General features: G+C 51.4%; 1 protein-coding gene across 1 annotated transcript in view; it reads left to right on the top strand.

Moving 5' to 3' along the window:
• Window positions 1-23,845, top strand: part of LOC139256776 (chondroitin sulfate synthase 2-like) — a 35,621-nt gene that overhangs the window by 5,744 nt on the left and 6,032 nt on the right. Inside the window, exons 2-3 of the mRNA XM_070874296.1 lie at window positions 1,426-1,990; window positions 22,066-22,248. Coding sequence (XP_070730397.1) covers window positions 1,426-1,990; window positions 22,066-22,248 — 748 coding nt within the window. The remainder of the gene's footprint in view (window positions 1-1,425; window positions 1,991-22,065; window positions 22,249-23,845) is intronic.

The following is a 23,845-nucleotide window of genomic DNA, read 5'->3' as shown; positions in this document are numbered from 1 at the left end:
TGGGATACAGTTCTGATGGGTACAGGTCTGTCACTGTATAACACTGGGTACAGTACTGGTGGGTACAGGTCTGTCACTGTATAAGACTGGGGTATAGTACTGGTGGGTACAGGTCTGTCACTGTATAATACTGGAGTACTGTATTGGTGGATACAGGTCTGTCGCTGTATAACACCGGCATACAGTACTGGTGGGTACAGGTCTGCCACTGTATAACACTGGGGTACAGTACTGGTGGGTACAGGTCTGTCACTGTATAATACTGGGGTACAGTACTGGTGGGTACAGGTCTGTCACTGTATAACACTGGGGTACAGTACTGGTGGGTACAGGTCTGTCATTGTATAACACTGGGGTACAGTACTGGTGGGTACAGGTCTGTCACTGTATAACACTGGGATACAGTTCTGATGGGTACAGGTCTGTCACTGTATAACACTGGGTACAGTACTGGTGGGTACAGGTCTGTCACTGTATAAGACTGGGGTATAGTACTGGTGGGTACAGGTCTGTCACTGTATAATACTGGAGTACTGTATTGGTGGATACAGGTCTGTCGCTGTATAACACCGGCATACAGTACTGGTGGGTACAGGTCTGTCACTGTATAACACTGGGATACAGTACTGGTTGGTACAGGTCTGTCACTGTATAACACTGGGTACAGTACTGGTGGGTACAGGTCTGTCACTGTATAACACTGGGGTACAATACTGGTGGGTACAGATCTGTCACTGTATAACACGAGGGTACAGTACTGGTTGGTACAGGTCTGTCACTGTATAACACTTGGGTACAGTACTGGTGGGTACAGGTCTGTCACTGTATAACACTGGGGTACAATACTGGTGGGTACAGATCTGTCACTGTATAACACTGGGATACAGTACTGGTTGGTACAGGTCTGTCACTGTATAACACTGGGTACAGTACTGGTGGGTACAGGTCTGTCACTGTATAACACTGGGGTACAATACTGGTGGGTACAGGTCTGTCACTGTATAACACTGGGATACAGTACTGGTTGGTACAGGTCTGTCACTGTATAACACTGGGTACAGTACTGGTGGGTACAGGTCTGTCACTGTATAACACTGGGGTACAATACTGGTGGGTACAGATCTGTCACTGTATAACACGAGGGTACAGTACTGGTAGGTACAGGTTTGTCACTGTACAACACTGGCCTGGGAGTGTTTGATGGGACAGTGTGGAGGGAGCTTTACTCTGTATTTAACCCCGTGATGTACCTGCCCTGGGAGTGTTTGATGGGACAATGTAGAGGGAGCTTTCCTCTGTATTTAACCCCGTGATGTACCTGCCCTGGAAGCTTTTGATGGGACAGTGTGGAGGGAGCTTTACTCTGTATCGAACGGCCTGTACCTGCCCTGGGAGTGTTTGACGGTGTGCTTTGCTCTGGTTTAGGTCACGTTACATCAGCACTGAGCTGGGAATCCGTGAGCGTTTGTTTGTTGGGGTGTTGACGTGTAAAAGCTCGCTGAACACGCTGGCTGTGGCCGCCAACCGCACCATGGGCAGCCGCATGGAAAAGGTGTTGTACTTCACGGGCACCCGCAGCCGCAAGATCCCGCACGGCATGTACATCGTCACCCACGGCGACGAGCGGCCCATTTGGAACATGTACCAGACGGTGAAGTACGTCTACGAGCATCATGGCTCCGAGTATGACTGGTTCTACTTCGTGCAGGACGACGCCTACACCGAGGGCGACCGCATCAGGGCGCTGGTCGATCACCTGAGCATCGACGCCGACCTGTACATGGGCCGGCCCGAGGAGTTCATCGGCGGAGACACCGAGGGGCGCTACTGCCACGGCGGATTCGGGTACCTGCTGTCCCGCAGCCTGCTGCTCAAACTCCAGCCACACCTGGAAAACTGCCGCAATGACATCCTCAGCGCACGGCCCGACGAGTGGCTGGGCCGGTGCATCATCGACTACGTGGCCGTCAATTGTGTGGACGAGTATCAGGTGGGTGTGTGCCTCGGCTGGCCGGGAGCCTATCCCCGCACTGTTGTCATCTTATATCATCTTGGCAGTCCCTCGAAGCGAGGATGACTGGCTTCCACGCCAAAAAAGGATGAGTTCACAGGTGTTTCAGTGAAGGACCCAGACGACATCCTGAAGGGTGGAAGATGCCCTGTGCGTGGATTTTTTTTAACGTGGGGTGACCGTTGCACACCAGCCACCACACGGGGCCTTGACAGAGCTCGGTCTTGGTCCAGTGGCCAGGGTTACCCAGGACGACTGGAGACCTGCTCTGCTGCACGGACCCTAGTGCGCTACACACACATCGCACAGTGTGGGCTGGGCCCCGTGCTGCCCCTGGGCCCCCGAACTCGCGCCTCTCCTGGGCCCCCGATCACGTCGCTCCCCAGTCTCTCGCCCCTCCTTCGCCCCGACCCCGCCGCTCCTGCTGTACCTGCCCACGCTCCAATCACCGACCTGGATCTTGATGACGTCACTCTTCGCTGCCGTCGCACTCCTGCACCAGCTCCCTGGAGTGGTACGGGAGTAAAGGGTTATGGGGAGCGGGCAGGGAAGTGGAGCTGAGTCCATGATCGGATCAGCCGTGTTCATATTAAATGGCGGAGCAGCCTCGAGGGACCGTATGGCCTACTCCTGCTACTATTTCTTATGTTCTTATGATTCATAGAATCACAGAAATTTACGGCATGGAAGGAGGCCATTCGGCCCATTGTGTCCGTGCCGGCTGACCAAGAGCTACCCAGCCTAATCCCACTTTCCAGCTCTTGGTCCGTAGCCCCGTAGGTTACGGCACTTCAGGTGCACATCCAAGTACTTTTTAAATGTGGTGAGGGTTTCTGCCTCTACCACCCTTTCAGGCATTGAGTTCCAGACCCTCACCACCCTCTGGGTGAAGAAATTTCCCCTCAAATCCCCTCTAAACCTCCCCCCAATGACTTTAAATTTATGCCCCCTGGTTGTTGACCCCTTTGCCAAGGGAAACAGGTCCTTCCTATTCACTATATCCAGGCTCCCCATAATTTTATACACCTCAATCAGGTCTCCCCTCAGCCTCCTCTGTTCCAAAGAAAACAAACCCAGCATCTCCAATCTTTCCTCATCGCTAAAATTCTCCAGGCCCGGCAACATCCTGGTGAACTATCGGTGTCAGTGGTGGCAGGGGCTGTGTGTCCGCTGAAGAACTATTCAGGGTCCTTTAACCAGACATACCAACTAGGCAACAGTCATTATGGTTTGTGCAATGGATTCGATTTATTAAGCTTACAGCAATAGTATACTGAACACAAAGCGAGAGCAGAGGAAAGCTCGCCGGGCCCAGGTCCCGGGAACTCCCGTGCACAGCTCGATGTCCTAAATCTGTACCTTGCTCCTCCAGCCGTCTCTGTGCGAAGGCATTCTTTGAGTTTTAACTAATTTCTTATAAAAAGTTCATTTGGCCAGTGTTCATATATGGTCTTTAGCAAAATCACCTTGGTCAAAATACCATTGTCACTCAAAACTAGAGCTAGCATGTGGCCACTCTTACGGACATGCCATTTTGCCATCCGGAGGAGGCGGGGGTCCCCGATGGAGTACTCTCTACGCAGGAGTCCTCCCTCTATTTATTGGGGACTTGGCCTGGAGGGTGGTGCACGGAGCAGTCCCGTGCAATAGGTTATTAAGTCGGTTCACAGACTCCCAGGGCGCCTGTAATTTCTGCGGTCTGGAGGAGTCCGTGTTCCACGTCTATGTTGTACGTGTGAGGTTGCAGCCACTGTTCCATTATTTGAAGGGGCTGCTCCTCAAATTCTGCCCGCACTTCAGTCCCAAACTCCTGATCTTTGGGCACCCTGTGCGGAGGGGAGCGGGCAGGTGGGAAGGCCTCCTCGTAGGACTGCTCCTGGGCCTGGCCAAGGGGGCCATCAGCCGGTCCAGGCAGCGGGCGGTCGAGGGGGTCGTTCAGCCCGACTGCCTGCCTCTCTTCCGAGGTTACATCCGAGCCAGAGTGTCCCTGGAGATGGAGCACGCGGTGTCCACCGGTACGCTCGCGGCCTTCCGCGAGAGGTGGGCGCCGGAGGGACTGGAGTGCATCATCACCCCGGCAACCAAATTTTAATTTGATCCGTTTACTGCTAAAGGTTTAATTTGTTTAATCTGTCGGTTTTAGTAGCCCTTTAGTCAAGGGAGCACTTGACAACAAAATAGTTGTGGCCTCTCCTGTCTCCAGGAATGTTCCATCAATGCCTGCTTGTCCATGTTATCTTGATTTCAAATCCCTTCATCTCCTTGGGCCCTGTTATTTATGCCCCTGTATTCTAACTGTTAGTTTTGATTAGAGCAACTCCAATTCCTACTTTGTTGTTATAATAATGTGACCTTGGCTCGCTGCTCGTGTTAGGTTGTTGTTCGAGGAGCTTCTAGCATTTCTAATGTCCACAGAGAACCATGATAAGATGAGTTGGTCAATGACTACAAATTGAATATATATGAATCTCTAATACCAGTTTTTCTTACATCTCATTCATCATCATAGGCAGTCCCTCGGAACTGAGGAAGACTTGCTTCCACTCTTAACATGAGTCCTTAGGTGGCTGAACAGTCCAATATGGGAATTACAGTCCCTGTCACAGGTGGGATAGATAGTCGTTGAGGGTAAGGGTGGGTGGGACTGGTTTGCCGCACACTCCTTCTGCTGCCTGCGCTTGTTTTCTGCATGCTCTCGGCGATGAGACTCGAGGTGCTCAGCGCCCTCCCGGATGCACTTCCTCCACTTAGGGCAGTCTTTGGCCAGGGACTCCCAGGTGTCACTTTACCAGGGAGGCTTTGAGGGTGTCTCTGTAACGTTTCCTCTGCCCACCTTTGGCTCGTTTGCTGTGAAGGAGTTCCGAGTAGAGCACTTGCTTTGGGAGTCTCGTGTCTGGCAAGCGGACAATGTGGCCCGCCCAGCGGAGCTGATCAAGTGTGGTCAGTGCTTCGATGCTGGGGATGTTGGCCTGGTCGAGGACGCTAATGTTGGTGCGCCTGTCCTCCCAGGGGATTTGCAGGATCTTGCGCATCAGTGGGCGGGTAACCAGCGGGGCGGGGGCGAGACAGCATTAACCCCCCCCACCCCCCACTCCGAGGGACCACCCTGGTGCACTGAGCCCAGCGGGCAGGCTGGTGTCTGCCATGGTCACAGGAGGCCCGCCCATCTCTCCCTGGCTCTGTGGCAGCTGGTGCTCCCGACACGGCAAGTCCGAGGCGACGGAAGGCAGATGTTGCTCTTGCCCGATCCACAAATAAAGGAAAGCGACAGGGCATTGAGACTTCAGTCAGGTATAGAGAGTGGATTAACTGGGGTTCTCCTTAGAGCAGAGAGTGTCGAGAGCAGATTAGGCCTATATTCTCTAGAGTTTAGAAGAATGAAACATGCAGAATTACATAAGAACATAAGAAATAGGAGCAGGAGTAGGCCATATGACCCCTCGAGCCTGCTCCGCCATTTAATACTGTTATGTTCAGAATAAATCCACAGGACTATATCGCAAGCTCAAACTGTTGTATCCTTGGTCTCTTAATTCAGATTCTAGAGTGAGGAAGCAGCATGGTGAGTCACCTTTTATACCTGCTTGCCCCAGGGTGCTCAGGTGATCTTTCGGTCTCCCACAGGTGTGCCCCCTAGTGGCAAGTCTTACATTTTGGTAAGGTTTACATACATACATAACAAATACGATCATGGCTGATCCGATCATGGACTCAGGTCCACCTCCCTGCCCGCTCCCCATAACCCCTTATTCCCTTATCATTTAAGAAACTGTCTATCTCTGTCTTAAATTTATTCAATGTCCCAGCTTCCACAACTCTCTGCGGCAGCGAATTCCACAGATTTACAACCCTCTGAGAGAAGAAATTCCTCCTCATCTCATTTTTAAATGGGCGTCCCCTTATTCTAAGATTATGCCCCTTAGTTCTAGTCTCCCCCATCAGTGGAAACATCCTCTCTGCATCCACCTTGTCAAGCCCCCTCATAATCTTAAGAATGCTTACAGGGCTAGACAGGGTAGATGCTGAGAGGATGTTTCCCCCGGGCTGAGGAGTCTCGAACCAGGGGTCACACAGTCTTAGGATAAGGGGTCGGCCATTTAGGACTGAGATGAGGAGAAATTTCTTCACTCAGAGGGTGGTGAATCTTTGGAATTCACTGCCCCAGAGGGCTGTGGAGGCTCAGTCTTTGAGTATATTCAAGGCTGAGACCGATAGATTTTTTTAATAGTAAAGGATATGGGGATCGGGCGGGAAAGTGGAGTTGAGGTCGCTGATCAGCCGTGATCTTATTGAATGGCGGAGCGGGCTCGAGGGGCCGAATGGCCGACTCCTGCTCCTAATTCTTATGTTCTTAATAGCGATGTTCGAAATCATAAGGGGTTTTGACAGAGTAAATATGGAGAAACTGTTCCAGGGGCAGGATGTTCGGTAACCCAAGGGACACGAATTGACGATAATCGGCGATGGAACCAGAGGGGGAGATGGGGAGAATGTGTTTACGCAGCGAGTTGTTGTGATCGGGAACGCGCTGCCTGAAAGGGCGGTGGGAGCAGATTCAATAATGACTTTCAAACGGGAATTGGATCAATACTGGAAGGGGAAATGTGCCGGGCTGTGGGGGAAGAGCGAGGGGAGTGGGACTGATTGGATCGCTCTGGCACAGCACGGGCTCAATGGGCCCAGTGCCCTCTGTCTGAGCTGCATCATTCTATGAATACTTTTGGGTCGATTAATAAAACACTTTATTGGGAATGTGCAGAGTGGTGGAACAAGGCAAATCAAACTCTACGTGGCACTTGGGGGGGGGGGGTTGCTGTGCGGAGCAGCGAATCAGGATCCAGCGTGGGATCGCACTGTGCGTGGAGTCTCCGAGCGTGAGCTGTGGATTGGGGGGCTGGGCCTGGGGAGGGGCTAGCCTCGCGGAGAAGCTGCGACTCTCTGGGCTGCCGGACGGGCTGTGAGCAGGAAATGGCATCACTGCATAGCCAGCAACACAAAGCATGCTGTGTTCCCCCGACCCGGGGGGGGGGGCCTGGCAGGGGGAGGGAGACCAGGCTGGCTCCCAAACTCATTCCCTGGCCTGTCTGCATGTGTAACACACCCTCCTCTCCACCTCCCCCGCTGCCTCCCGCTCTCCCTCCAGTGTCCCCTGCACAGATCCTGGCTCTCCCCGCCTCCGGGCCCAGCCAGCTGCCCACAGTGCACAGTGCTGAGGGAGCCAGGAAGACCCTTAGTGCTGGGGGTGGGGAGGCGGGCAAGGGGGTGGGGGAGGGGAGGAGACGGGGGGTAGGGGGAAGGGGGATGGGGAGGGGACAGCAGTGGGGGGGGGAAGAGGGAGAGGAGGGGAGGGGGGGTAGGGGGGAGAGGTAGGGGGGTGGATCAAGGAGGCCTTCTGATGGCCAGTAACTGCAGAGAAAGTGCTGGACGAGGCCACTGGCTGTGTAAGATCCCACAAACCCATCGCATACTCAAACTGTGGAACCCCTCCCCTCCCTCAGTCGCCCCTCAAACTGTGTGACTCCTCCCCTCCCCTCCCTCCGCCTCCCCTCAAACTGTGGGACTTCTCCACTCCCTCCGCCTCCCCTCAAACTGTGGGACCCCTCCCCTCCCTCAGCCTCCCCTCAAACTGTGGGACCCCTCCCCTCCCTCCGCCTCCCCTCAAACTGTGGGAACCCTCCCCTCCCTCAGCCTCCCCTCAAACTGTGGGACCCCTCCCCTCCCTCAGCCTCCCCTCAAACTGTGGGACCCCTCCCCTCCCCTCCCTCCGCCTCCCCTCAAACTGTGGGACTTCTCCACTCCCTCAGTCTTCCCCTCAAACTGTGGGACCCCTCCCCTCCCTCAGCCTCCCCTCAAACTGTGGGACCCCTCCCCTCCCCTCCCTCCGCCTCCCCTCAAACTGTGGGACTTCTCCACTCCCTCAGTCTTCCCCTCAAACTGTGGGACCCCTCCCCTCCCTCAGCCTCCCCTCAAACTGTGGGACCCCTCCCCTCCCCTCCCTCCGCCTCCCCTCAAACTGTGGGACTTCTCCACTCCCTCAGTCTTCCCCTCAAACTGTGGGAACCCTCCCCTCCCTCAGCCTCCCCTCAAACTGTGGGACCCCTCCCCTCCCTCAGCCTCCCCTCAAACTGTGGGACTTCTCCCCTCCCTCAGTCTCCCTTCAAACTGTGGGACTCCTCCCCTCCCTCCATCTCTCTTTCTTCCTACAGTCTAACGGCTTTTAAAAGTGTTGCCTAACCAGCACTCCTTGATCTGTACTCTGACCCTATGGCCCCTACGCCAAGCGCTGAACGCAAGGTCCATTGACTGAAGGGCCATCGCAAGTCTTGCCCATACTCCAGACACAAGCTGCCTGTAAACCACCCCACAGACACGTGTTGGCCTGTTTCTGAGTTCCGTAACCAGGGGTAAATTTCTAGCCTTGTGGGGGAGTCCTGAATTGGGCTGACATTGTAACCAGGTTTCCTGCACGGTGTCTTTCGCTGTTGATGGCATTTGCCGACCTGCTGATAAACACTGAATGCAGTCAACCTTTTACTGAAAGGAACACAGCTTATCGAGGAGCTGTTTGGGAGTATTTTATTGCTGGTGTCGGGAGTGAGGAGAGACAGACTTTATCCAGGGGTTCTCTGAATGTTGGCAGACCAGGAACTGGACAGGAGCAAAGGGAATGCAGGGATTCATGTACACAAATCACTAAACGCTCGTAGACAAGTACAGAAGTAATCAAAACGCTGACATAATGTTCTTCTCAGAGGGTTGTAAATCTGTGGAACTCTCTGCCTCAGAGAGCTGAGGAGGCTGGGACATTGAATAAATTTATTAAACCATAAGGGAGTGAAGGGTTATGGGGAGCGGGTGGGGAAGTGGAGCTGAGTCCATGATCGGGTCAGCCATGATCGTATTCAATGGCAGAGCAGGCTCGAGGGGCCTTATGGCCGACTCCTGCTCCTATTTCTTCTGTTGGCATTTATCGCGAGGGGGCTGGAATACAATGAAGTGGACGCGATGTTACAGTTTATACCAAGCGCGGGTCAGACTCCGTCTGGAGTCACCGCGTCCAGTTCTGGGCCCGCCCCTCGGGGAGGGTATATCGGCCTCGGAGTGGGGGGGGCGCAGATTCCCCAGAATGATACCCAGCGCTGAGAGGGTTAGATCCCGAGGGCAGGCTGCACAGACAGGGCCCGTGTTCCCATGGGATTAGGTGTGATTTAATTGAGGTGTTTCAAAATTCTCATCCTTGTTTACAAATCCCTCCATGGCCCTCGCCCCTCCCTATCTCTGTAATCTCCTCCAGCCCCACTACCCTCCGAGATGTCTGCACTACTCTAATTCTGCCCTCCTGAGCATCCCTGATTATAATCGCTCCACCATCGGTGGCCGTGCCTTCTGTTGCCTGGGTCCCAAGCTCTGGAACTCCCTCCCTAAACCTCTCCGCCTCTCTACCTCTCTTTCCTCCTTCAAGACGCTCCTTAAAACCGACCTCTGTGAGCAAACTTCTGGTCACCTGCGCTAATATCTCCTTATGTGGCTGGGTGTCAAATCTTTGGTTTTATACCACTCCTGTGAAGCGCCTTGGGATATTTCACTATGTTAAAGGTGCTATATAAATACACGTTATTGTAGTTTACGATGATTAAAGGAATCGATGTGGGGGGGATCGAGAGAAACCATTCCCTCTGGTGGGGGGAGCCCGGAACAAGGGGCAGGACCTTCAAATTAGAGCCCGGCCGTTCAGGGGTGATGTCAGGAAACACTTCTTCACACAAAGGGCAGTGGGAATCGGGAACCCTCTCCCGCAAAAGTCTCTTCAGGCCAGGGGTCAATTGAAAATGTTAAAACTGAGATTGACGATTTTTGTTGGGTAAGGGTATTAGGGATACCGAACCAATGCAGGTAAATGGGGTTAAAATACAGATCAGCCATGATTTGATTTTGAATGGCGGAACAGGTTCAAGGGGCTGAACGGCCTCCTCCTGTTCCTGTGTTCCTCGGAGATTAACTAGGTGGGTAGGGTCAGTGATAGGGGAGAGTGTACATGGGCTGTGGGAGGGGATTCACTGGGTGGGTAGAGTCTGTGATAGAAACATAGAAACATAGAAAATAGGTGCAGGAGCAGGCCATTCGGCCCTTCTAGCCTGCACCGCCATTCAATGAGTTCATGGCTGAACATGCAACTTCAGTACCCCATTCCTGCTTTCTCGCCATATCCCTTGATCCCCCTAGTAGTAAGGACTTCATCTAACTCCTTTTTGAATATATTTAGTGAATTGGCCTCAACAACTTTCTGTGGTAGAGAATTCCACAGGTTCACCACTCTCTGGGTGAAGTAGTTTCTCCTCATCTTGGTCCTAAATGGCTTACCCCTTATCCTTAGACTGTGACCCCTGGTTCTGGACGTCCCCAACATTGGGAACATTCTTCCTGCATCTAACCTGTCTAAACCCGTCAGAATTTTAAACGTTTCGATGAGGGGAGGATGTATGTGGGCTGTGGGAGGAGATTGAATGGGTGGGTAGGGCCTGTGATAGGGGAGAGTGTACATGGGCTGTGGGAGGGGATTGAATCGGTGGGTAGGGTCTGTGATAGGGGAGGGTGCACGTGGGCTGTGGGAGGAGATTGAATTATTTAATTGAATGGCGGAACAGGCTCGAGGGGCTGAATGGCCTCCTCCTGTGCCAGGACAGCGTGTTATATAACATTTAATAAAGTGGGTTGAGCAGAGAATGACCTTGTTGCAGGAAAAGTTACTCACCCAACGCCGGGATCGCTCCATGCTACGGGAATGTAATTGAAATGATTTCCTTCAGTAATTGAGCTTTTAATGCCTTGCTCTGAACTCTGGCAATAAGTGCCAGACAGTCTGTTCCCCCGTGCCAATAACATCTCTCTCATCACCAATGATGAGTTCACACAACATCTTATTTCAAAGACATTTTTTTTCCTAAATTGACCATGTCTGGACCTCCTGTCACAGGCCTGGTGACTAAAATTAGAGCCAGACAGTTCAGGGGTGAGGTCAGGAAGCACTTCTTCACACAGACGGGCTGAATGGCCTCCTCCTGTTCCTGTGTAACAGGCTCGATGGGCTGAATGGCCTCCTCCTGTGTAACAGTCTCGAGGGGCTGAATGGCCTACTCCTGTTCCTGTGTAACAGGCTCGAGGGGCTGAATGGCCTCCTCCTGGTCCTGTGTAACAGGCTCCAGGGGCTGAATGGGCTTCCTCCTGTTCCTGTGTAACACACTCGAGGGGCTGAATGGCCGCCTGTTCCTGTGTAACAGGCTCGAGGGGCTGAATAGCCTCCTCCTGTTCCAGTGTAATAGGCTCGAGGGGCTGAATGGGCCTTTTCCTGTTCCTGTGTAACAGGCTCGATGGGCTGAATGGCCTTCTCCTGTTCCTGTGTAACAGTCTCGAGGGGCTGAATGGCCTCCTCCTGTTCCTGTGTAACAGGCTCGAGGGGCTGAATGGGCCTCCTCCTGTTCCTGTGTAACAGACTTGAAGGGCTGAATGGGCTCCTCCTGTTTCTGTGTAACAGGCTTGAGGGGCTGAATGGGCCTTCTCCTGTTCCTGTGTAACAGGCTCGAGGGGCTGAATAGCCTCCTCCAGTTCCAGTGTAATCGGCTCGAGGGGCTGAATGGGCCTTTTCCTGTTCCTGTGTAACAGGCTCGAGGGGCTGAATGGCCTCCTCCTGTTCCTGTGTAACAGGCTCGATGGGCTGAATGGCCTCCTCCTGTTCCTGTGTAACAGTCTCGAGGGGCTGAATGGCCTACTCCTGTTCCTGTGTAACAGGCTCGAGGGGCTGAATGGCCTCCTCCTGGTCCTGTGTAACAGGCTCCAGGGGCTGAATGGGCTTCCTCCTGTTCCTGTGTAACACACTCGAGGGGCTGAATGGCCGCCTGTTCCTGTGTAACAGGCTCGAGGGGCTGAATAGCCTCCTCCTGTTCCAGTGTAATCGGCTCGAGGGGCTGAATGGGCCTTTTCCTGTTCCTGTGTAACAGGCTCGAGGGGCTGAATGGCCTCCTCCTGTTCCTGTGTAACAGGCTCGATGGGCTGAATGGCCTTCTCCTGTTCCTGTGTAACAGTCTCGAGGGGCTGAATGGCCTCCTCCTGTTCCTGTGTAACAGGCTCGAGCTGCTGAATGGGCCTCCTCCTGTTCCTGTGTAACAGGCTCGAGGAGCTGAATGGCCTCCTCCTGTTCCTGTGTAACAGGCTCCAGGGGCTGAATGGCTGCCTGTTCCTGTGTAACAGGCTCGAGGGGCTGAATAGCCTCCTCCTGTTCCAGTGTAATAGGCTCGAGGGGCTGAATGGGCCTTTTCCTGTTCCTGTGTAACAGGCTCGAGGGGCTGAATGGCCTCCTCCTGTTCCTGTGTAACAGGCTCGATGGGCTGAATGGCCTTCTCCTGTTCCTGTGTAACAGTCTCGAGGGGCTGAATGGCCTCCTCCTGTTCCTGTGTAACAGGCTCGAGCTGCTGAATGGGCCTCCTCCTGTTCCTGTGTAACAGGCTCGAGCTGCTGAATGGGCCTCCTCCTGTTCCTGTGTAACAGGCTCGAGGGGCTGAATGGCCTCCTCCTGTTCCTGTGTAACAGGCTCCAGGGGCTGAATGGCCTCCCCCCTGTTCCTGTGTAACAGGCTGCAGGGGCTGAATGGCCGCCTGTTCCTGTGTAACAGGCTCGAGGGGCTGAATAGCCTCCTCCTGTTCCAGTGTAATAGGCTCGAGGGGCTGAATGGGCCTTTTCCTGTTCCTGTGTAACAGGCTCGAGGGGCTGAATGGCCTCCTCCTGTTCCTGTGTAACAAGCTCGAGGGGCTGAATGGGCCTTCTCTTGTTCCTGTGTAACAGGCTCGAGGGGTTGAATGGCCTCCTCCTGTTCCTGTGCAACAGGCTCGAGAGGCTGAATGGCCTCCTGTTCCTGTGAATGTGCTGAGCTGACCTGTACCTGCCCTGGGAGTGCCAACCAGTTCTCTATCCACGTCAGCACATTAACCCCAATACCATGTGCTTTAATTTTGCACATTAATCTCTTGTGTGGGACCTTGTCAAAAGCCTTTTGAAAGTCCAAATACACCATATCCACTGGTTCTCCCTTGTCCACTCTACTGGTTGCATCCTCAAAAAATTCGAGAAGATTTGTCAAGCATGATTTCCCTTTCATAACTCCATGCTGACTTGGTCCGATCCTATCACTGCTTTCCAAATGTGCTGCTATTTCATCCTTAATGATTGATTCCAACATTTTCCCCACTACTGATGTCAGGCTAACCAGCCTATAATTACCCGTTTTCTCTCCCCCTCCTTTTTTAAAAAGTGGTGTTACATTTGCTACCCTCCAGTCCATCGGAACTGATCCAGAGTCGATAGACTGTTGGAAAATGATCCCCAATGAATCCACTATTTCTAGGGCCACTTCCTTAAGTACTCTGGGATGCAGACAATCTGGCCCCAGGGATTTATCGACCTTCAATCCCATCAATTTCCCTTACACAATTTCCCTCCTAATAAGGATATCCTTCAGTTCCTTCTTTTCATTAGACCCTTGGTCCCCGAGTACTTCCGGAAGGTTATTTGTGTCTTCCTTCGTGAAGACAGAACCAAACTATTTGTTCAATTGGTCTGCTATTTCTTTGTTCCCCATTATAAATTCACCTGATTCTGACTGCAAGGGACCTACGTTTGTCTTCACTAATCTTTTTCTCTTCACATATCTATAGAAACTTTTGCAGTCAGTTTTTATGTTCCCGGCAAGCTTCCTCTCGTACTCTATATTCCCCCTCCTAATTAAACCCTTTGTTCTCCTCTGCTGAATTCTAAATTTCTCCCAGTCCTCAGGTTTGCTGATTTTTCTGGCCAATTTATATGCCTCTTCCTTGGATCTAACAGTATCCTTAATTTCCCTTGTTAGCCACGGTTGAGCCACCTTCCCTGTTTTAGAACATAAGAACATAAGAATTAGGAACAGGAGTAGGCCATCTAGCCCCTCGACCTGCTCCGCCATTCAACAAGATCATGGCTGATCTGGCCGTGGACTCAGCTCCACTTACCCGCCCGCTCCCTGTAACCCTTAATTCCGTTATTGGTTAAAAATCTATCTATCTGTGATTTGAATACATTCAATGAGCTAGCCTCAACTGCTTCCTTGGGCAGAGAATTCCACAGATTCACAACCCTCTGGGAGAAGAAATTCCTTCTCAACTCGGTTTTAAATTGGCTCCCCCGTATTTTGAGGCTGTGCCCCCTAGTTCTCGTCTCCCTGACCAGTGGAAACAACCTCTCAGCCTCTATCTTGTCTATTCCTTTCATTATTTTAAATGTTTCTATAAGATCACCCCTCATCCTTCTGAACTCCAACGAGTAAAGACCCAGTTTACTCAATCTATCATCATAAGGTAACCCCCTCATCTCCGGAATCAGCCTAGTGAATCATCTCTGTACCCCCTCTAAAGCTAGTATATACTTCCTTAAGTAAGGTGATCAAAACTGCACACAGTACTCCAGGTGCGGCCTCACCAATACCCTATACAGTTGCAGCAGGACCTCTCTCTTTTGTACTCCATCCCTCTCACAATGAAGGCCAACATTCCATTCGCCTTCCTGATTACCTGCTGCGGGCGGTCGAGGGGGTCGTTCAACCTGACTGCCTGCCTCTCTTCCGCTCTTACATCCAGTCCAGGGTGTCCTTGGAGATGGAGCACGCGGTGTCCACCGGTACGCTCGCGGCCTTCCGCGAGAGGTGGGCACCAGAGGGACTGGAGTGCATCATCACGCCCGGCAACCAAATTTTAATTTGATTTTACGTTTTAAAGTTTAATTTGTTTTAAATGCCGGTGCTTTTAGTGTCCCCTTCCCTTTTATAGGGGGCACTGTGGGAAAATTGTGATTTTAGTGCCCAAAAAAAAAAGAAAAACTCAAAAAAAAAACAAAAAAAAGGAAAAAAAGGGAAAAAAGGGCCTTGTAAATGTCTGGTGTGTCACCCAGGTCGGGTGGCACGGTTTAATGTTTTATGTTTTGCAGATAAACTCCAAAAAGAGTTTCATGCACAAGGACCCCCAGGTCCCTCTGCACTGCAGCATGTTGTAATTTCTCCCCATTCAAATAATATTCCCTTTATTGTTTTTTTTCCCAAGATGAATGACCTCACATTTTCCAACATTGTATTCCATCTGCCAAACCTTAGCCCATTCGCTTAACCTGTCTAAATCTCTTTCCAGCCTCTCTGTGTCCTCTACACAACCCGCTTTCCCACTAATCTTTGTGTCATCTGCAAATTTTGTTGTACTACACTTTGTCCCCTCTTCCAAGTCAGCTATGTATATTGTAAACAGTTGTGGTCCCAGCCCCGATCCCTGTGGCACACCACTAACCACCAATTTCCAACCCGAAAATGACCCATTTATCCCGACTCTCTGCTTTCTGTTAGCCAGCCAATTCTCGATCCATGCTAATACAGTTCCTCTGACTCCGCGTACCTTTATCTTCTGCAGTAACCTTTTGTGTGGCACCTTATCGAATGCCTTTTGGAAATCTAAATACACCACATCCATCGGTACACCTCTATCCACCATGCTCGTTCTATCCTCAAAGAATTCCAGTAAATTAGTTAAACATGATTTCCCCTTCATGAATCCATGCTGCATCTGCTTGATTGCACTATTCCTATCTAGATGTCCCGTTATTTCTTCCTTAATGATAGCTTCAAGCATTTTCCCCACTACAGATGTTAAACTAACCGGCCTATAGTTACCTGCCTTTTGTCTGCCCCCTTTTTTAAAACAGAGGCATTACATTAGCTGCTTTCCAATCCGATGGTACTCCAGACAGGGATATGCACTTGTTGAAATTCATCCATGTGATCTCTAAATGTTTGCCATTGCCTATCCACCGTCGACCCTTTAAGTATCCTTTGCCAATCTATTTTAGCCAAGTCACGCCTCATGCCGTCGAAGTTAGTTTTCCTTAAGTTCAGGACCTTAATTTCTGAATTAACGGTGTCACTCTCCATCTTAATAAAGAATTCTACCATATTATGGTCACTCTTCCCCAAGGGGCCTCGCACAACAAGACTGCTATGTCCGGGGATCAGCAGAGGCCTATAAAAGGCCGCGAGAGGCGTCGGGAGTTCGTTGGTGAGGCGTGAGTCCGGGGATCAGCAGAGGCCTATAAAAGGCCGCGAGAGGCGTCGGGAGTTCGTTGGTGAGGCGTGAGTCCGGGGATCAGCAGAGGCCTATAAAAGGTCGCGAGAGGCGTCGGGAGTTCATTGGTGAGGCGTGAGTCCGGGAATCAGCAGAGGCCTATAAAAGGCCACGAGAGGTGTCGGGAGTTCATTGGTGAGGCGTGAGTCCGGGGATCAGCAGAGGCCTATAAAAGGCCGCGAGAGGTGTCGGGAGTTCGTTGGTGAGGCGTACTTGTGCAGCTACAGGGAGAAGGCAAAAAAGAAGTAGAAAGAAACAGAAAGGTGACGTCACAGCCAAGGGGGTAAGTGATTGGCTGGTGATTGGTGAGTAGTTTTTCTTTTTCTTTTTATATTAGTCAGTAACTTTTAACATTGTTGTTGCCAATTTAAGTGTATCTAAGGGTTAAGTCATGGCAAGAGAGCTCGGTCACGTGATATGCTCCTCCTGTACCATGTGAGAACTCAGGGACACTTCCGGTGTCCCTGACGACTACGTGTGCGGGAAGTGTATCCGCCTCGAGCTCCTGACGGTCCGCGTTGTGGAATTGGAGCTGAGGGTGGATTCACTCTGGAGCATCCACGATGCTGAGAATGACGTGAGTATCACGTGTAGTGAGTTGGTCTTACCGCAGGAGAAGGGTCCACAGCCAGATAGGGAATGGAAGACCAGCAGGAAGAGTAGTGCAAGGAAGGTAGTGCAGGGGTCCCCTGTGGTCATCCCCCTGCAAAACAGATACACCGCTTTGAGTACTGTTGGGGGGGATGACTCATCAGGGGAGGGCAGCAGCAGCCAAGTTCATGGCACCGTGGCTGGCTCTGCTGCACAGGAGGGCAGGAAAAAGAGTGGGAGAGTGATAGTGATAGGGGATTCAATGGTGAGGGGAATAGATCGGCGTTTCTGCGGCCACAACCGAGACTCCAGGATGGTATGTTGCCTCCCTGGTGCAAGGGTCAAGGATGTCTTGGAACGGGTGCAGGACATTCTGAAATGGGAGGGAGAACAGCCAGTTGTCGTGGTGCACATTGGTACCAACGACATAGGTAAAAAAAGGGATGAGGTCCTACGAAACGAATTTAAGGAGCTAGGAGCTAAATTAAAAAGTAGGACCTCAAAAGTAGTAATCTCGGGATTGCTACCAGTGCCACGTGCTAGTCAGAGTAGGAATCGCAGGATAGCTCATATGAATACGTGGCTTGAGCAGTGGTGCAGCAGGGAGGGATTCAAATTCCTGGGGCATTGGAACCGGTTCTGGGGGAGGTGGGATCAGTACAAACCGGACGGTCTGCACCTGGGCAGGACCAGAACCAATGTCCTAGGGGGAGTGTTTGCTAGTGCTGTTGGGAAGGGGTTAAACTAATATGGCAGGGGGATGGGAACCAATGCAGGGAGACAGAGGGAGACAAAAATGAGGCAAAAGCAAAAGACAGAAAGGAGATGAGGAAAAGTGGAGGGCAGAGAAACCCAAGGCAAAGAACAAAAAGGGCCACTGTACAGCAAAATTCTAAAAGGACAAAGGAGTATCCGCAATAAGGTGGATGAATTAACTGTGCAAATAGATGTTAACAAATATGATGTGATTGGGATTACGGAGACGTGGCTCCAGGATGATCAGGGCTGGGAACTCAACATCTAGGGGTATTCAACATTCAGGAAGGATAGAATAAAAGGAAAAGGAGGTGGGGTAGCATTGCTGGTTAAGGAGCAAATTAAGGCAATAGTTCGGAAGGACATTAGCTTGGATGATGTGGAATCTATCTGGGTAGAGCTGCAGAATACCAAAGGGCAAAAAACGTTAGTGGGAGTTGTGTACAGACCTCCAAACAGTAGTAGTGATGTTGGGGAGGGCATCAAACAGGAAATTAGGGGTGCATGCAATAAAGGTGCAGCAGTTATAATGGGTGACTTTAATATGCACATAGATTGGGCTAACCAAACTGGAAGCAATATGGTGGAGGAGGATTTCCTGGAGTGCATAAGGGATGATTTTCGAGACCAATATGTCGAGGAACCAACTAGGGGGGAGGCCATCTTAGACTGGGTGTTGTGTAATGAGAGAGGATTAATTAGCAATCTCATTGTGCGAGGCCCCTTGGGGAAGAGTGACCATAATATGGTGGAATTCTGCATTAGGATGGAGAATGAAACAGTTAATTCAGAGACCATGGTCCAGAACTTAAAGAAGGGTAACTTTGAAGGTATGAGGCGTGAATTGGCTAGGATAGATTGGCGAATGATACTTAACGGGTTGACTGTGGATGGGCAATGGCAGACATTTAGAGACCGCATGGGTGAATTACAATAATTGTACATTCCTGTCTGGCGTAAAAATAAAAAAGGGAAGGTGGCTCAACCGTGGCTATCTAGGGAAATCAGGGATAGTATTAAAGCCAAGGAAGTGGCATACAAATTGGCCAGAAATAGCAGCGAACCCGGGGACTGGGAGAAATTTAGAACTCAGCAGAGGAGGACAAAGGGTTTGATTAGGGCAGGGAAAATGGAGTACGAGAAGAAGCTTGCAGGGAACATTAAGGCAGATTGCAAAAGTTTCTATAGGTATGTAAAGAGAAAAAGGTTAGTAAAGACAAACGTAGGTCCCCTGCAGTCAGAATCAGGGGAAGTCATAACGGGGAACAAAGAAATGGCAGACCAATTGAACAAGTACTTTGGTTCGGTATTCACTAAGGAGGACACTAACAACCTTCCGGATATAAAAGGGGTCAGAGGGTCTCGTAAGGAGGAGGATCTGAGGGAAATCTTTATTAGTCGGGAAATTGTGTTGGGGAAATTGATGGGATTGAAGGCCGATAAATCCCCAGGGCCTGATTGACTGCATCCCAGAGTACTTAAGGAGGTGGCCTTGGAAATAGCGGATGCATTGACAGTCATTTTCCAACATTCCATTGACTCTGGATCAGTTCCTATCGAGTGGAGGGTAGCCAATGTAACCCCACTTTTTAAAAAAGGAGGGAGAGAGAAAACAGGGAATTATAGACCGGTCAGCCTGACCTCAGTAATGGGTAAAATGATGGAATCAATTATTAAGGATGTCATAGCAGCGCATTTGGAAAATGGTGACATGATAGGTCCAAGTCAGCATGGATTTGTGAAAGGGAAATCATGCTTGACAAATCTTCTGGAATTTTTTGAGGATGTTTCCAGTAAAGTGGACAAAGGAGAACCAGTTGATGTGGTATATTTGGACTTTCAGAAGGCTTTCGACAAAGTCCTACACAGGAGATTAATGTGCAAAGTTAAAGCACGTGGGATTGGGGGTAGTGTGCTGACATGGATTGAGAACTGGTTGTCAGACAGGAAGCAAAGAGTCGGAGTAAATGGGGACTTTTCAGAATGGCAGGCAGTGACTAGTGGGGTACCGCAAGGTTCTGTGCTGGGGCCCCAGCTGTTTACACTGTACATTAATGATTTAGACGAGGGGATTAAATGTAGTATCTCCAAATTTGCGGCTGACACTAAGTTGGGTGGCAGTGTGAGCTGCGAGGAGGATGCTATGAGGCTGCAGAGTGACTTGGATAGGTTAGGTGAGTGGGCAAATGCATGGCAGATGAAGTATAATGTGGATAAATGTGAGGTTATCCACTTCGGTGGTAAAAACAGAGAGACAGACTATTATCTGAATGGTGACAGATTAGGAAAAGGGAAGGTGCAACGAGACCTGGGTGTCATGGTACATCAGTCAATGAAGGTTGGCATGCAGGTTAAGAAAGCAAATGGCATGTTGGCCTTCATAGCGAGGGGATTTGAGTACAGGGGCAGGGAGGTGTTGCTACAGTTGTAAAGGGCCTTGGTGAGGCCACACCTGGAGTATTGTGTACAGTTTTGGTTTCCTTGAGGAAGGACATTCTTGCTATTGAGGGAGTGCAGCGAAGATTCACCAGACTGATTCCCGGGATGGGGGGACTAACCTATCAAGAAAGACTGGATCAAATGGGCTTGTATTCACTGGAGTTCAGAAGAATGAGAGGGGACCTCATAGAAACGTTTAAAATTCTGACGGGTTTGGGCAGGTTAGATGCAGGAAGAATGTCCCCAATGTTGGGGAAGTCCAGAACCAGAGATCACAGTCTGAGGATAATGGGTAAGCCATTTAGGACCGAAATGAGGAGAAACTTCTTCACCCAGAGAGTGGTGAACCTGTGGAACTCTCTACCACAGAAAGTAGTTGAGGCCAATTCACTAAATATATTCAAAAGGGAATTAGATGAAGTCCTTACTACTCAGGGGATCAAGGGGTATGGCGAGAAAACAGGAATGGGGTACTGAAGTTTCATGTTCAGCCATGAACTCATTGAATGGCGGTGCAGGCTAGAAGGGCCGAATGGCCTGCTCCTGCACCTATTTTCTATGTTTCTATGTTTCTCATTAGTCCCTTCTCATTACACATCACCCAGTCCAGGATGGCCAGCTCTCTGGTTGGTTCCTCGACATATTGGTCAAGAAAACCATCCCTAATACATTCCAGGAAATCCTCCTCCACTGCATTGCTACCAGTTTGGTTAACCCAATCTATATATAAATTAAAGTCGCCCATGATAACTGCTGTACCTTTATTGCACACATCCCTTATTTCTTGTTTGATGCTGTCCCCAACCTCACTACTACTGTTTGGTGGTCTGTACACAACTCCCACCAGCGTTTTCTGCCCTTTGGAATTCTGTAGCTCCACGCATACCGATTCCACATCATCCAGACTAATGTCCTTCCTTACTATTGCATTTATTTCCTCTTTAACCAGCAATGCTACCCCACCTCCTTTTCCTTTCAGTCTATCCTTCCGAAATGTTGAATACTCCTGGATGTTGAGTTCCCAGCCTTGGTCACCCTGGAGCCAGGTCTCTGTGATGCCAATCATATCCATTAACTGCTATCTGTGCAGTTAATTTGTCCACCCTATTCCGAATATTCCTCGCATTGAGGCACAGAGCCTTCAGGCTTGTCTTTTTAACACACTTTGCCCCTTTAAAATTTTGCTGCAATGTGGCCCTTTTTGTTTTTTGCTTTGGGTTTTTCTGCCCTCCAATTTTACTCTTCTCCTTTCTATCTTTTCCCTCTGTCTCCCTGCATAGGTTCCCATCCCCCTGCAATATTATTTTAACTCCTCCCCAACAGCACTAGCAAACACTCCCCCTCGGACATTGGTTCCGATCCTGCCCAGGTGCAGACTGTCCGGTTTGTACTGATCCCACCTTCCCAAGAATCGGTTCCAATGCCCAAGGAAATTGAATCCCTCCCTTCTGCACCACTCCTTAAGCTACGTATTCATCTGAGCTATCCTGTGCTTCCTACTCTGACTAGCACGTGGCACTGGTAGCAATCCTGAGATTACTACTTTTGAGGTCCTACTTTTTAATTTAACTCCTAGCTCCCTAAATTCGTCTCGGAGGACCTCATCCCGTTTTTTACCTATGTCGTTGGTACCTATATGCACCACGACAACTGGCTCAAGGGGCTGAATGGCCTCCTCCTGTTCCTGTGTAACAGATTCGAGGCGCTGAATGGCCTCCTCCTGTTCCTGTGTAACAGGCTCGAGAGGCTGAATGGGCCCCATCCTGTTCCTGTGTAACAGGCTCAAGGGGCTGAATGGCCCTCCTCCTGTTCCGGTGTAACAGGCTCGAGGGGCTGAATGGATTCCTCCAGCTGAATAGTGCCCCAAGTGTCAGATATAACTGCCCTCAAGCCTCAGTGAACTATGAATCGGTGGAAAACTTCACCTTAACCCAGCGCGCCCAGCGCTCGAGTTTGAAGAGGGAGCGAATCCCGAGAGAGGAGGTCGCGATGTTGATGTGTGAGTGCATGCAGCAGGATGGGGAATGACTGATTGTGTGTGGAAGTCACTGAGCTGCTGTCTCATGTGTCTCTCTCCCCCGACAGGGCGTGCGCTATCGATACTTCCAGTTGGCCGACAATGTGGACCTGGAGAAAGAGCAAAGTTCACATTTCAAGAAGGCGTTCACGGTGCATCCGGTGCTAGACCCTGTCCAGATGTACCGCCTCCACAAGCGATACACCGAGCTCGAACTGGAGAACACCTACCTACAGATCCAACAATTACAGGTGCGCACTATCGGAGGGGCAGTACTGGGGGAGAGCTGCACTGTCAGAGGGGCAGTACTGAGGGAGCGCTGCACTGTCAGAGGGGCAGTACTGAGGGAGAACTGCACTGTCTTATGGGCAGTACTGAGGGAGCCCCGCACTGCCGGAGGGGCAGTACTGAGGGAGTACCGCACTGCCGGAGGGGCAGTACTGAGGGAGCGCCGCACTGTCGGAGGGGCAGTACTGAGGGAGGGGCAGTGCTGAGAGAGTGCGGCATTGTCGGAAGGGAAGTACTGATGGAGCGCTGCACTGTCGGAGGGGCAGTACTGAGTGATTGCTGCTCTGTCCGAGGGGCAGTACTGAGGGAGCCCCTCACTGTCGGAGGGCAGTACTGAGGGAGCGTCTCACTGTCGGAGGGGCAGTACTGAGGGAGCGCCGCACTTTTGGAGGGGCAGTACTGAGGGAACGCTGCACTGTCGGAGGGGCAGTACTGAGGGAGCGCCGCACTGTCGGAGGGGCAGTACTGAGGGAGTGCCACACTGTCGGAGGGGCAGTACTGAGGGAGCGCCACACTGTCAGAGGGGCAGTACTGAGCGAGGGCCGCACTGTCGGGGGCAGTACTGAGGGAGCGCCGCACTGTCGGAGGGGCTGTCTTTTAGATATCACATTAAATCGAGGCCCTGTCTTCCCTTTCGGGCACTATTTTGAAGTAGAGCAGTGGAGTTCTCCCTGTTTCTCGGCCTATGTTTATCCCTCAGTGAATAGCAAAGGACAGATTATTTGCGCACGTCCCACGTTACTGTTTGTGGCCTCTCTCTGTGCACAGACGGGCTGCTGCATGTCCCACACTGCAGCAGGACTTTGCTTGTGAATTGTGAAGGCCTTTGGGTGATCCTGAGGTTGTGACAGGTGGCAGTTCTTTCTCTGACAGCAATGGGTGGGAGAGTCGGGCAGATTCTAGAACTGGCGGCGATCCGTTGCCAATCCGTGACCGCCCGTCCCGTTCAATACCTGCCCCAGTTATTGTCCAAGAAAAGGGCGCAGGATTGGACAGTATTGAAGCTAACCTGGGGTGGGGGGGGTATGAGTTTATCCGGATTGGGAGTGTGCAGTGCGATTACTGTGGAGCATGGAGGCCCCGACCTGCGGGAGACTGTCGGCGGCAGGTCGGGGCCATAAAAGGAGCGGTGAGCGGCGAGAGGCGGCCATGGGCAGCGTGGCGGTGTACCACGGCAAGGTACAGCGCGAGCTGGTGCAGGAGGGAGACGGCAGCGAAGAGTGACATCACCAAAGGTCCAGGTCGGTGATTGGAGCGTGGGCAGGTACAGCAGGAGCGGCGAGGTCTGGGGCGAAGGAGCGGCGAGAGACTGGGGAGGGATGTGATCGGGGGCCCAGGAGAGGCGTGAGTTCGGGCCCAGGGGCAGCACGGACCCAGCCCACACTGTGCGATATGCGTGCGCACTAGGTCCGTGCAGCAGAGCTGGTCTCCAGGCATCTTGGTTAACCCTTGCCACTGGACCAAGACCCAGCTCTGTCAAGCCCGTGTGGTGGCTGGTGTGCAACGGTCACCCCACGTTAAAAAAATCCACCCACAGGCATCTTCCACCCTTCGGGATGT

Source organism: Pristiophorus japonicus, chromosome 3 (assembly GCF_044704955.1).
Source record: "Pristiophorus japonicus isolate sPriJap1 chromosome 3, sPriJap1.hap1, whole genome shotgun sequence".
NCBI classification, from domain to species: Eukaryota; Metazoa; Chordata; class Chondrichthyes; family Pristiophoridae; genus Pristiophorus; species Pristiophorus japonicus.
Note: the sequence above shows the minus strand (reverse complement) of the source record. Positions and strands in the feature narration are given on the sequence as shown.